The following is a 14,908-nucleotide window of genomic DNA, read 5'->3' on the forward strand; positions in this document are numbered from 1 at the left end:
AAATAATAGTTTTGTTATCCTGGCTGAAATCTGGAATAATATCCTATGTTATAGAAATGAGTGCTATGCACAAATTAAAGAAACTACTCACAGTGAAATTGTGCTGTGCATTAGAAAAGGAGGAATAAACTAGTATTGCGTGACACAAATAAAAGCAGAACGGTTTGTGTCAAAACTCATTGTATAATTCCTTCCAGCACACCCACATTTAGTATTTACTGAACAAAGATTAAGGGCAACAAATTGAAACATAAATATTCAGTTGCTTTGAAAAACATTTTTCTGCGAATTATTACTTGCCAAGTCTTTATGACTTTGAAGATAAATGTCCTGTCTTCTTAAAAAAAAAAAAAAAAAAAAAAGTAAAGAAAAGAAATGGAAACAAACTGTTAATGATTAGTAAAATATATTTCTATCTTTGTGTATAAAAAGATTTAAAGCGATTTCAATAATATATTACTAGTGAGTACTCCTTGCAGTATTAAATTATGGCAGTAGCTTACTCCACAAACCTTTCTTTACCTCTCCACCACCCCAGTCTCTGCATGTTGATTTAGTTTTGTTTGAGTAGACAGAATTTGAGCTGCTAAAATATTTTATTAATTTTAAGAACATGGGAGCAAAGGTAATATAATTTTGTAATTGTATATTAAGCAAATTGCTTGAAACTGAGGTGAGATTAAAAATGAGTAATCAGCATCTTTTATTCATCTTCAGATACATTTGGATCACAAGTAGTAATGAAGATTTGTAGGTCACTTTTTTTCTGACAAAGAATACCTAAGCTCTTCTAACAAGTCCAGTTAAGACTTTGGAAATTTGTGTGTTCTTGCAGCTGGAATGTATGACTAACTATGGCATTTATTTCAGAAGTTACAGCTGCTTGGCTTTCTTTCCACTGAGTATATTTTTGATCAAAACGTTAACATCAAGTGGCTGCCTTCATTTTAAGCCTAGCTCTTCAGTTTACAGAGTATTATTGGTTCCTTTAGGGACAAGCAATAAATATATTGTTTCAAGTTCAACAGAAGAGAAGTAATTGGAAAATGAGCTTCATAATCATCTTTATGTAAAATGACACCTTGAGCCATTAAGCACTTGTGTAAAGTGTTCTCGTTGTTTTAAAAGCAGACACCTTTGGCTGAAATAATACAGTTTTAATTCAAAGCATAAAGAGGATCTCATTCTGTGCTGTATGTGGTACTAAGCAACTTAGCCTCCCTATGAGGCTATTAGGAATCAAACATTGTCAGACAAAACAGAATTTGTGTGACTGTAGCAAGTATCATAGCTATATGTTCTATTGCTTTTGCAATATCATGGAAACTAAAATTTCTGGGTTTAAGGAAATGTAAATATTCAGTCTATTTTCTTTAAGAAAAGAAATGAGGAAATATAATTTATGATTTATTAATGTTTGGTTTCCCTCAGCAAACTGGTGGGAAGAGGTGGGAATTTGGTTTCTCACTTGGGAGTTGCCCCTGAACATTGAGAACTTCCATCTTACTGAGCAATGCTTAGGGCCTAGTAAGTTTTGTCTCTGGCTATTAGGGTTCAGTTAAAAAATTCAGTAAAGGAACAACCTGAACTTGAGAAGAAGATTTGGGCATCGCTGCCTACAGCTCAATGAAGATATCTGCTCGTTGTTCAATGGCAGTCGGAATAACAAATATGTGAAGCCCTTATCCTTCAAACACCTACATGCATGCTCAACCTCACTTTTGGACTGCTCACTGTAGTAAAATTAAGTATGTCTTTGTAGGATCAGGACCTTAGTTTGCATAAGCAACAGGAGAAAAATATGATGCTTATGGCTTACTCCCAACTGGAATACTTTAAAAGGATATTTCAGAGTTTTTCTAAAGGTGGGGGGAGGAGGTTAGAGAAAGGTCACAAAAATGACTGGGGCATGGAAACACTTTCATATGAAGAGAGATTGAAAAGATTGTTTGTTTACCTTAGAAAAGAGACCTCAAAAAAGTATATAAAACAATTTAATGGAATAGAGGAGGTAGATGGGACATTTCTGTTTTCTCCCTGTCTTAGGAGAAAGGGGACAGTCAATTAAATTGAAAAGCAATAAATTCAAAAGTGAAAACCAAGAAATATTTTTTGCATAAAATCTGAATTAGATCACTGATGTTGAGTCCAAAAAATTAATAGAATTCAAAAAGAGCTTAGATATTTATATGCATAACAAGAATATCCAGCGTTTTTATAGTTAATACCAACAAATTTTAGAGGCGATATTAAACCTCATGCTACCAGGTTTTTTGCCAAACTCTAACTATTAAAAATTAGGATGAGACCTAATGTGGGAGGTAGGTTATTCGGCATCTGCCTAATACAGTGTTTCTTGCAAGCTCATCTGAAGCCTCTGGTGCTGGCCATCATCAGAAATCACTGGACTAGATGGTTTGTGGATCTGATCCAGTATGGCAATTTCTGTGTTCCTGTAACACAGCCATGGGGGGCAAAAAGTAGAGGAAAAAATCTAGTGTGTTTTAAAAATGTATTTAATTGTATGTGGGACTGCAAACACTAAAATGCCTTAATCATATTCATATGGTTAGCCCTTACTGCAGGGCAGCGTTAAAATTGTTTGGGTGCTTCACATGTGCTTATTTTAATATGTTTGGGTTTCTTTTAAGTGTATCCTTAATTCTAAATTTTGTGAATTTGTAATGCTTGGTTTTAGGATAATTGCAGCACCTTGGAGGGTAAAAAAAATAAAATACTGCTACATACTTAAACTTAATTATATCTTAATGTAAGTGGGGTTTTTTTGGGGAGGTGGGGAAGAATAAGGGAGTACATATGATAAATTCCATCTGCTTTTAAACTTACTGAGTTTCTTTCAGTTGCCAAACCCTTATTATCAGTTGCTCAAAGCTTTTACCCAAAACATATCTTTTGGATTGAAGTTCCTATTTAGTCTCAAAATTAGAACTTTGTGTTTGTTTTTTGTTATTGCATTGTTGATGATACAGCTGTTAGGCTATTTTTTAAATTATCCAAATGTGTACAGGGAGGAGACCGAAGGCAAAAGTATGTTGTTTTTCATCTGCTAAAAAATGTTTGTCTTTTTTGTGGTTAAATAACTGAGATTTATTTTAACGTTTTAAAACTTGGCCAGTTTATGATCCTGAATAAGGAGTGCATGCTTTGTCTGCTTTGAAGAAATTTGGTTTTCAAATAATGTGGTATTTGGCTCATGTGAGGTACATTTCCTAAACTTTGGAAAGACTTACCAAATTGTAAGACTCACTGTTCAAACCTAATCACTGATAGCCAAGGTGATTCTGCTCTACTTCAGAATCATTGGAGGAAGTTTGGAACCCTTTTTTACTTACACAGCAAGTTCAATATGTCCTCTGATTTATCTGCCTTCAGAATGCGTGTTCCCTACCACAATCACTGCAAGTCTCTCTGCCAGTTGCAAAATCAGCTTGTTACACTCTACCCCCATCCCCCCCTCGGCAGTCTTACTGGATTTAATGTATTATGATGTGAAGGGGGACAGACTGATAACTTCAGCATTAATTCACTGGAGTTATCGAGGCAGTTTCCAATTTACTGTACAGTTAATACTAAAAATTAAATGTACTTTATGGTGATAGTTATTTTATTATAATAGATTGAGTATGTTCTATTCTTGCAATGAAATAACATGGTTAGATGACTCCACATACCTTCAGTGACCTTTTTACTTTCAACCATTGTATGGGCATATCTTTGTAAAAAAGTCTCCAAATTTCCTTCTCCCCCCTCCCCCAACATTGTGTTCCATGTTTAAAAAAATATGGAGAAAACCTGTGAGTTGTTATCCTGTTACAGTGAAATAGATAAATAAGATAAACCAAGTGGAAAAATCAAATGAAATGGAGAAAATCTGTATTCTGAATCAACTATTGTGGATTGTGCTTTTTAAATTTTTACATTGTATAAGGCAGGGGTGGCTAAACCGTGTCTCGCGAGCCACATGTGGCTGTTGGACAATTAAAATGCAGCTCATGGAGCACTCCATGTCCCTCCCCCCATTCTCCACCTACCAGACTGGGGGCGGGGAGCTCAGGGCTTCTGCCCTGCGGCAGGGTGGTGGGGCTTCAACCCTGTGGGGCATGTCTGCTGAGGCTTGGGGCTTCAGCCTTGTCAGGTGCCTACTGCAGGGTAGAAGCCTTGTACCCTGACAGGCACGCCCCGCTAGCAAACTTCTTAAGATTATCGTATGAGGCTCGGAGGATTAGTAAATTTGGCCACGCCTGGTATAGAACATAACTTCAGACCTTATTTTGCAGAAGGTACAGTAATTTCAGGGGTAACATCTTAGAATCTCTTCCATGAAACACATGATTGGAACTTTGTCAGAAAATATGAAGGCTAAAAGAACTCCATTTTACTTTGATTTTTTACAATAAGGCAAGGGAAACATTGTTCCTAAAGGTTTCAGAGTAGCAGCCGTGTTAGTCTGTATTCGCAAAAAGAAAAGGAGTACTTGTGGTACCTGAGAGACTAACAAATTTATTAGAGCATAAGCTTTCGTGAGCTACAGCTCACTTCATCGGATGCATTTGGTGGAAAAAACAGAGGAGAGATTTATATACACACACACAGAGAACATGAAACAATGGGTTTATCATACACACTGTAAGGAGAGTGATCACTTAAGATAAAGCATCACCAACAGCAGGGGGGGGAGGAGGAAAACCTTTCATGGTGACAAGCAGGTAGGCTAATTCCAGCAGTTAACAAGAATATCAGAGGAACAGTGGGGGGTGGGGTGGGAGGGAGAAATACCATGGGGAAATAGTTTTACTTTGTGTAATGACTCATCCATTCCCAGTCTCTATTCAAGCCTAAGTTAATTGTATCCAGTTTGCAAATTAATTCCAATTCAGCAGTCTCTCGTTGGAGTCTGTTTTTGAAGCTTTTTTGTTGAAGGATAGCCACTCTTAGGTCTGTGATCGAGTGACCAGAGAGATTGAAGTGTTCTCCAACTGGTTTTTGAATGTTATAATTCTTGACGTCTGATTTGTGTCCATTCATTCTTTTACGTAGAGACTGTCCAGTTTGGCCAATGTACATGGCAGAGGGGCATTGCTGGCACATGATGGCATATATCACATTGGTAGATGCGCAGGTGAACGAGCCTCTGATAGTGTGGCTGATGTGATTAGGCCCTATGATGGTATCCCCTGAATAGATATGTGGACAGAGTTGGCAACGGGCTTTGTTGCAAGAATAGGTTCCTGGGTTAGTGGTTCTGTTGTGTGGTGTGTGGTTGCTGGTGAGTATTTGCTTCAGATTGGGGGGCTGTCTGTAAGCAAGGACTGGTCTGTCTCCCAAGATCTGAGAGAGCGATGGCTCGTCCTTCAGGATAGGTTGTAGATCCTTGATGATGCGTTGGAGAGGTTTTAGTTGGGGGCTGAAGGTGATGGCTAGTGGCGTTCTGTTTTCTTTGTTGGGCCTGTCCTGTAGTAGGTGACTTCTGGGTACTCTTTTGGCTCTGTCAATCTGTTTCTTCACTTCAGCAGGTGGGTATTGTAGTTGTAGGAATGCATGATAGAGATCTTGTAGGTGTTTGTCTCTGTCTGAGGGGTTGGAGCAAATGCGGTTATATCGTAGCGCTTGGTTGTAGACAATGGATCGAGTGGTATGATCTGGATGAAAGCTAGAGGCATGTAGGTAGGAATAGCGGTCAGTAGGTTTCCGATATAGGGTGGTGTTTATGTGACCATCGCTTATTAGCACCGTAGTGTCCAGGAAGTGGATCTCTTGTGTGGACTGGTCTAGGCTGAGGTTGATGGTGGGATGGAAATTGTTGAAATCATGGTGGAATTCCTCAAGAGCTTCTTTTCCATGGGTCCAGATGATGAAGATGTTATCAATGTAGCGCATGTTTATAAGCATCCACAAGCCCTAATGTAGAACTGACACTTTTAATACCTCTATTCGTGAGGCTGAACACTTAGAATATTTTATTGCTAGCTTATTAAATTAATTTTATATTTGCACTGACCAGGTGCAGGGTCTAGGTTCTTTTCTGATAGCCTTTAAATTCCTCTTTGAATATATCATAGTGGATCCCAGTGTACATGCACATGTGCCTCATTCCTGCAGGTTTGGAATCTTTCAAATGACAGGCTGCCCTTATGGATGCTATGTGTCCTTTGCCTCTTTGTGCTCCAGTATGAGGGCAGAAAATGTCGAGAACCTGTCACCCTCCCTCAGTTCCCTTTTACAGTTCATGGCTTCAAGATGGAACCTGAATGGTGTCCAGTCTACTCTGTTTCTCAAGCTTCAAACCCAACTTTACTCTGAAGAAATTCCTGTTCACTCTCATTTAATTTATTACTTTTTTTTTTTTTTTGGTGGTCCAAAAGACAAGGGGAAATCCCCTGCTGGAATGAGGCGCTGGGTGCCAACTACCGGCATAATAGTCGCTTAACCCACTGGCTTTAAACCCTGCTCATCATGCACAGCATATGTCTTTTCTGCCTCAGGGAAGTACATATCCCTGACAAGCGCTTAAGCTGACACTCTTTCCCCTCTTGCACCCAAAAATCAGGAAACACAAGGCTCAAATTACATCTCTTGGAGAAATCCATGAAAGAGACATCTTCCAAGCTGGAGTTGAGGAGGCTATCTGCAGCAAGTGCCAAAGTAACCAGATACCCATACCTCCAGTTCCAGTGGGGAGAAAAGTCTAAAAGGATGCCAGGACCACTGGGACCAGTGTCAAAATCCCCAGCACCTTATGCACCAGCGGTCTTGGCACCAAGCATCTATGTCAGCTTCCAAGGAAAGAGACCCAGCACCCATTTTGACTACTTCAGACACTGAGCAGCATACCCACAGAGAGCTTGTCCCATAAGGAGGGGTCAAAATTCCTCCAAAGACAAGTCTCCCCAAACACTCTTCAAGGGACATCAAGGGATAGAAGCAGGATTGTGAGACCATGGTTCAGGCACTGATGTTGACACAGACCTGGTCTGGTACTGACACCAATCAGTGAGCCCTTTCAGGTACCAAGGTACACCTTTGAAGAATTGTCCTTTGCCCCTTGTCTCAGCACTAGAACTGGCACCAGCTCTAAACCTGCACCCATCAACACCACTTTTCCCAGAGATGTACTCCCCCGTGCCATCGCCAAGCCCCTCCTTTGTCCTGACTTTGAGCAGGGAACCCTCTCCTATTAGATTGGAACATTACTGTGGAGGAATTCCAGAAACACCCTTTACCAAGCTCTGGTGCATGACTGGCAGTGGACAGGCCAACTACTGTCTGGCCAATACCCATACAATTTATCACAATGACTTTACTGGCCTTACTAGGTCTAGTTTCCCACAGGTCTAGAATGGAGCCCCATCACATGTCAGGAAAGAGAAGGATGTGTCAGTCACCATCCCCCATCAATTGCCAGGACCCCCAATTTGGAACCAGAGGAATCCACTTGTGAGGATGCAGAGGTTGTTCAGGAAAATCTCCTATTGCCTTGCCCACCTAAGGCATCCTCTTCTCTGGATGAAGCAGTAAACTTGTCCCTGACACTGGCCATCATTGATTTTAGGATCTTCCAAAACGTGCTGTTGAAGATAGCTTCAGCCTTGTACATCAAGCTAGTGGTGAACCAAAAGAACACGACAAGCTATTTGATATCCTTAGCTCATCACTGTCAACAGGAATTGCCCTACCGATCAATGAGAGCATATTGGACCTAGCAGACGGACAGTAACATACCCCAACGTTGCTTCCCCTTCTGCAGAGTAGAAAAGCATTATCAATTTCCACTTAGTCTTCAAACATTTTATGTGCATATGACACCAGGGTCTCTTGTGGTACTGCAGTCCAGGAAATGACTAATTTCACAAGGGGACTCTAAAAGATACAGTCTTCAAGGAACTGGACATTTTTGGCCAAAAGGTTTACTTATCAGCCTCCCTCCAATTCTGCATCACGAACTACCAGACTCAGTTCACTAAATAGTTTTCTGATGAGGGGGAAAAGAGTAATCCTCTTTCTATCTAGGCTCCTGCAGGACTCTGGAGAGGAGCTGGACAGATGGTAGTGAAAACAGCGCTACAACTGACAGTAGACAAGTCTGATTTGACCACATGACTACAGCAGTCACAATGTGCTTGGCCTCCTGGTTACAGGTGTCTGGGGTTCCAAAAGAAATCCAAGTGACGGTAGAGGACCTACTTTTTGAGGGCATAGAGCTCTTCAGCAAGCAGTCAGAAGAGGTACTCTGTTCTCTCAAGTATTCCAGGGCAGTGCTGAGCTCTTTAGAGATCTACATCACAATGCTGTAATTCAGGCCCTTCCTATATCAGCCCCTCATAGACAAAGAATACAGGCTTATTCCCACAGTTGCCAACTGCAATACTTGCTCAAAGAGCAACCTCAGGAGGCATGCCCGTCCTCCTCTCTCACACACCATGATTCTTCCCAGAGTCAGCAGATTTGATGAGGGTGTTGAGAGCCACATCAAGACCATCCCAGACCTGACCTTCGGAAATCACCTCACCGTCATCTATTGGGTCTGGTCAGAGATAACAACTGACAGAGGAGTGCTTATATGTAGCAAATGAGTGCTGGACGTCCCGTGGCTACCCCTTCCATTTCTTTTTCTTTGCCCCCTGCCCCATGGACTTTCCCCATCTGTCTTTTGTGACCCTTCTCATGAGTCTGTTACAAACAGCAGTGGCCTCTTTACTTTGTCTAGGAGCTATAGAAGAGGTAGTACAGTGGAAGAGATTTATATTCCTGATATGCCCTTATTCTGAAGGGGGGGGGTCTTTGTCCTATCCTAGATCTGAGGAGACTGAACAAATACAGCACCTCAAAGTAAAGAATGGTAATGCTTGCCTCCATTATGGCATCACTTCAGGTTCAGGATTGATTTATCGCTTTCGACTTACAGGATGCATATTTCCACATTGCCATTCACCCAGCCCACAGGATGTATCTGAGATTTATGGTGGGACCAAATCACTATCAGTACGAGATTCTGTCCACAGCACCAAGAGCTTTTACAAAAGATGGCAGCACACCTGTAGAAAAAGGGCATTTATGTCTATCTGTACTTGGATGACTGGCTCATCAGAGGTAGCTAACATCAGGAAACTCTGAGTCTCAAATGTGCTCTCCGGGCCTCCTAGTGGATGGTGAGAAATAGTCTCTTATCCTTTCCCAGATAGATCCCCCAACAGCAAGGGCTTACCTACCAGAGGATAGATTCCTCTCACTTCAGTCATTACTGAATAGGATGAAGTCACACCCCACTACAGTGGCACCAACTTGCCTCACATTATTAGTTTATATGTGTATGAGTATGTAATTGATGCAGCTTGATAGCCTTCATCTGAGATTGCCGCAATTCTGGTAGAGGTCAGTCTAAAACAATGGTCCCCAAATTGTGGGATGTGCCATCCTAGTGTTGGGTGTGGAGGAATGTTTGGGGTGGGGCTGCAGAGCCCAGGCCAGCCCCTCTGTGGGGCGGAGAGGGAGCGCCACCCAGCCACGTTCCGCACCCAGCTCTGTTCCAGCCTCCAGAGTTGGCCCCCAACCGTGACCCCGGCCGCTGGCCCCCACCGTGGACCCATTCCCAGCCGCAGCCCTGCCCTCAGCCTCAGCCATGGCTTTGGCCCCCTTACCCCAGTCCATGTCCCCCCTTCCCCCCAGGAGCCGTGGCGCCACTTCTTACCCTGGCTCCTAGCGGGGACTGGGAGGGCGCAGTCCGAGGTGGGCATGTGACCCTGAAAAGTTTGGGGACCACTGATCTAGCTCCTGCAAAACAGGCAGTGTCCAAAAAGGTGCATCTTTTGTGACCCATCATCTTCAAGGCCATCTATCATGGACATGTCAGAGCAGTTTGGGGAGCCCATCTGGACCATCTGCAGTTGCAAGGGTCACTGTCACTGGAAGACATGGACCTGCACATAAACATCTTAGAGCTCAGAGCCATCAGACTGGTATGCAACACTTTCTGTCCTGTGATACTTGGAAGTGTTGTTGCTGTCAGACAATATGTCAGCGATGCACTTCATAACCAAGCAAGGAGGCTCCTGCTCTTTCCTACATCTGCAGAGACAGTCAAGCTGTGGAGTTGGTGCCAACTGTATGGCATAACCCTGGTAGCTCTGCGCCTCCCAGGAGCCAGCAGCATCTTGGCGAGCTTCCTAAGCTGGGAACAGTCCCCATTTACAAGTAGTCACTGCAGAAATCCATCACCAAGTTGATATTCCATCAGTATGGGCCTCTGCTGATAGACAGGATGTGTCCAGGATCATTGCCTTCCTTCAGCAGTGGAGTCAAGGCCTCCTATATGCCTTTCTGCTAATCCTCCAAGGTGACTTGCCAAAGCCAGACAAGACTAAGTCACTCTCATTCTCAAAGCTCCCTAGTATGTGAGGCAGTTTTGGCTGACGGACCTATTACAAATGTACACATAACCACCTATCAGGCTCCCAGATTGCCCAGACATGCTGTTGCAAACCAGAGTCAAGTATACCATCCAGACCTGAAGTCGCTGCGTCTGACTGGTTGGACGTTGGCTGAGCACCATGGACAGGGACGGATCCTTATGCATTCAGGAAATTCTGGCACAGAGCAGAAAGTTCCTCCAAATGGAAAAGATTCTTAATATGGCCAACTCACCATGGCCTAGACCTAGTGCAGGCCCTAGTGGTCAAGTGTATGTCTAGACCACAATTAGACACTTGCGGCTGGCTCATGTCAGCTGATTCAGACACACTGGGCTTGGGCTAAGGAGCTGTTTAATTGTGGTGTAGAGGTTCAGGCTCGGGTTACAGCCCAAGCTCTTGGATCCTCTCACCTTGTGGGCTCTAGAGCCCGGGCTCCAGCCCAAGTCTGAAAGTCTACAATGCAATTAAACAGCCCCTTTCAGCCCGGGAGCCTAAATCAGCCACAGTTTTTTAATTGCAGTGTAAACGTACTCAAAGATTCTTGTCTATTTGCTGCAGTTAAAACATTCTGAGCTTTTATTTGGCTCAACCAGGGTCCATCCAGCAGCAATATCAGCATATAATCTGCTGATATATTTATGCTCTCTCTTCTCTCATCTGACAGCATCTAAATTCTCAAGCACCTAATGCATGCTTACCCACCAGTCTGAGAACCTACTCCAAAAGGTGACCTCAGCATCATCTTTCACAGGCTAATGGACCCTCCTGGTGAGCCTGTCTCAGTGTGCTCCATCCTTCATCTTGCTCTCAGAATTATCTTTTTAGTGGCTAAGCACCTCAGCCAAAAGAGTGAGCAAGCTTTAGATACTTACAGCAGAACCCCTTTATACCTCATTCTGTAAAGACAAGATGGGTTCTGAGACCTCATGCAAAATTAATTCTAAAGTTGGTTTCTGAGTTCCACTTAAACCAATCAGCTAATTTACCTGTGTTCTTCCTAAAACCATGTTCCACAGAAAGGGAAAGGAACCTATACCCTCTAGATGTATTCAGAGCACTTCAATATCACATTAACAGGACCAGATGTTCTAGACTGCCCTACATCTATTTGTAGCCATAGCTGGCCACTCCAAGGGCCAGGCAGTACCATTGCAAAGGCTATCAAAATGGGTAACGTATCTTCGTTACCTGTCTTTCACCTGTCTTTCCAAATGTTAAGTCTCATTCAACCAGAGCTCAAACAACATCCTGGGCCTTCTTCTGCAGTGTGCTGGTATCTGAACTCTGCAGGACACCTACATGGAGTGACCTGCATACATTTGCCAAGCATTGTTTCTAGATTGGATGCCAAACTTAGGAGGACAGTACTCCAGTCTCTATTTAACTGATGTAGTTGTTGTTCGTCATTCCCTCCATTCTAATAGGTTACCTACAGTGGCATCTGTACTGGTGCATATTTGAAGGACAAACCATTACTTGCTATACACTAACTGTGGTTCTTTGAGGTGCTGTAGTCATTGCGAATCCCATGAACTGCCCACCATACCCATTTTTGGCATACTGAGCTCCCATGTCCTTCAAATTGCAAAGGAATGGAGGGAGAATTGGGACTGCTTCATCCTTTAAGTCGTCACACAGGAGCACAAAGAGGCATAGCCCTGATGTACACTGCTATTAACAAAACTTGAGTTCATGCATGTAAGGCACACGTGCACCTATGAGAGCCACATTGACTACATCTCAAAAAAGTGCTGTTACTGTGTGGTAAATAACTGTTGTTTCTCTGTTTCTTCAGTTGAACAAAACCATGGTGTGCCTTTCAGCTTTGCCCTGTAATCATTGTAGTAATTGACTTGTCATTACAACATCAGTAGAAATTGTGAATGTAATTAAATACATCCTATGACATGACATAAAGACTTTTTAGCAGGGAACCAAGTAATATTTTGAGAAGTTAGTTTGTCAAATTGTGAAAGTATAGAGTAATGTGAAAATGTTGATGGACTTGTGATTGTAATCATGTAGCAGTATGAAAAAGAGATTTCCCTTTTTTCTATATTAGAGTTATTAACCATTTATATAGCACCATAAATTTACACTGTGCTTAAAACATAGTACAGCATGATTAGAGCTTGTAGTTGAAAACAGATTAGACAAACTGAAAAGACACAAGACACCAATTCAAGAAAGAGAAGGAGTAGAGAGGGTATCCGGGAAGGAGAATAGATAATTAGCTCTGGAGAAAAAGTTTGACATGCAGGAGACTAGATGAGTATAAAACATCAGAAGAGAGAAGTTTTTGGACAGATGGGAGGTCTGAGAAAGAATGGCAGATTGGGGATTTGAAGTTTCTTGTTATGACTCTTAGTTCTTTTCCATGTCTTAAGCTCTCTCTGTGCTTCACTTGCCTGTTGTCAGTACCTTCAAAATACTTCTCTGGATGGCGAAACTGCATTTTGAGAATACAAAATGAAAATTCTTAAGTTTAAATTCCAAAAATATTAAAATTGGACAGGTTGGTTACACCTGTCAGATCTTAAATTTAATCCGATTAAATCAGGATATTTAAAAAATAATAATTATTAGAACAGAAATTTAAACTCTAAACCTATTTAGTTTGTTGTGGTCAGCTCCTGACACACACTATTCTTTCAAAAAGGGAGCCTCTTAATAAGGGAAATGGGTCTGTAACTCCTAATTATCTCTCTAATTTGGATAAACTCTTATACCTAGGGGAGATGAAATAAGGATGGTGTTTTATTTACAAATGCTTCATTATAGTTATATTTTAGGTCTCAATCTGCAAAAACTTACTGATTGAAATCAATTGATTACTAAGTGCAAAAAGTGAATCACATGCATAAATCTTTGCAAAATCCAGTTTGCCCTAAGTGTGCAATAACGAATGTACTTGAACACTCAGTAGGGTTAGAGTTATGATTTAACAACGTAAAAATGAAATTGTTCCTCAAAATATCTAGTTTTGGGGCGCGCGTGCGCACACACACACACACACACAGAGTTCATTGGTGACCTTTTAATATTTTCTCTCCTTTAAAGGCCGTTTGTATGCTATGCAGACTGGGATGAAGCTTGACAGTAAAACCCCAGAGTGCCGCAAATTTTTATCCAAACTAATGGATCAGTTGGAAACTGTGAGTATTTGGGTTTGGGGTTTTTTGCTATACTATTAGAGAACCTACTACTATCTCACTTTTTAAAAAATCATCTTTAAACAATTGGAATTGCCTTTCCCTTTTCATTAATTAATTAAACAAACCAATATGTGCAAGCATACTGTTTAATTGTTGTAATGTATTGTTTTTAAATTAGGTGACAGGAGAGGCAAAGGGTCTACATATAGTTACACAAACTTAACTGAAATCTAACACAAACTTTTTTTTTTACCATAAAATTCTGTGTGAAGTACACCTATTACAATGAGAGGTTTCAGAGTAGCAGCTGTGTTAGTCTGTATCCACAAAAAGAAAAGGAGTACTTATGGCACCTTAGAGACTAACAAATTTATTTGAGCATAAGCTTTCGTGAGCTACAGCTCACTTCATCGGATGCAATTACAATGATATTTTACAATGATACTTTATTTAAACTCTATTGAGAAATTAGATGACCTAAGGATAGGATTTTCAAAAGTGCTCATGCATGGCCTATCTATTCTCCCATTGAAGTCAATGAGAGTTTTACCATTGACATGAGCGGATGTAGTTAACCCAATGCTGACTGCTTTTGAAAATCTTACCCTAAATATCTTGCTGGAAGAAATAAATCTCTTGCCATGCTGGTAAGATCAAGTAACGTAACCATCTAAAAATGTTAAGTTCTGTCATAATTTCTGAACTCGATCAGTCAAGAATTCGTAATGTGGCAACCTTAATCTTACTCACTTACTATGTAAATAATCATCTGAGCCTCTGAGAAGCAAGGACCAATACTGTGCAAAAGAAAAAAGTATCTTAAACTGAAGAGGAGTAAATTTAAAAAGGAAATGCATGGTTGAATACATCAATAATAGATTACTGAATACATCAATAATACATCAATAATAGGCATTATAGAAGCTGAATGCCACCTAATGACTTCTAATGTAAAATTCCTGTTGCCCTTCATGGAGTTGTCTGCCTTTCTCTCCCCCTTGGTGAAGGAATGCTATGCTTGGAAAATAATGTTTTAACACCATCATCCCAGTTATGAAGGATCTTGCAGTGTGTCCTCAAAGTGGCTGTCCTCTGATCTCTGATACCAAAGCTTTGAACATGTTATGAAAATGGACTTGTAGGTAATTGAGGGAACTCAGAAGTGAAGTATTGATGGAAGTCTGTTCCAGTCAGCAGAGAGGCAGCCCAAGATGGAGTATCTGCATTGTGTTCATGTTCTATTCTAGAATAGTGAATTGTGATAATCCAATCTGGAGGTGACTAATGAATGGATCACTGTGGCCACAGCCTCATCTGGGAATAAAT

The 14,908-nt window shown here is 41.3% G+C and overlaps 1 protein-coding gene across 4 annotated transcripts in view; it reads left to right on the forward strand.

Annotated features, from left to right (window-relative positions):
• The window catches only part of VTA1 (vesicle trafficking 1), an 88,722-nt gene that overhangs the window by 20,073 nt on the left and 53,741 nt on the right, over window positions 1–14,908 (forward strand). For 3 of the 4 annotated variants that reach the window (XM_038395319.2, XM_043511111.1, XM_043511112.1), the window contains one exon: window positions 13,488–13,582. The exons of the other annotated variant lie outside the window; for it this stretch is intronic. In XM_038395319.2, coding sequence (XP_038251247.1) covers window positions 13,488–13,582 — 95 coding nt within the window. The remainder of the gene's footprint in view (window positions 1–13,487; window positions 13,583–14,908) is intronic. 4 annotated transcript variants of the gene reach the window in all.

Source organism: Dermochelys coriacea, chromosome 3, assembly GCF_009764565.3.
Source record: "Dermochelys coriacea isolate rDerCor1 chromosome 3, rDerCor1.pri.v4, whole genome shotgun sequence".
Taxonomy (NCBI): Eukaryota; Metazoa; Chordata; order Testudines; family Dermochelyidae; genus Dermochelys; species Dermochelys coriacea.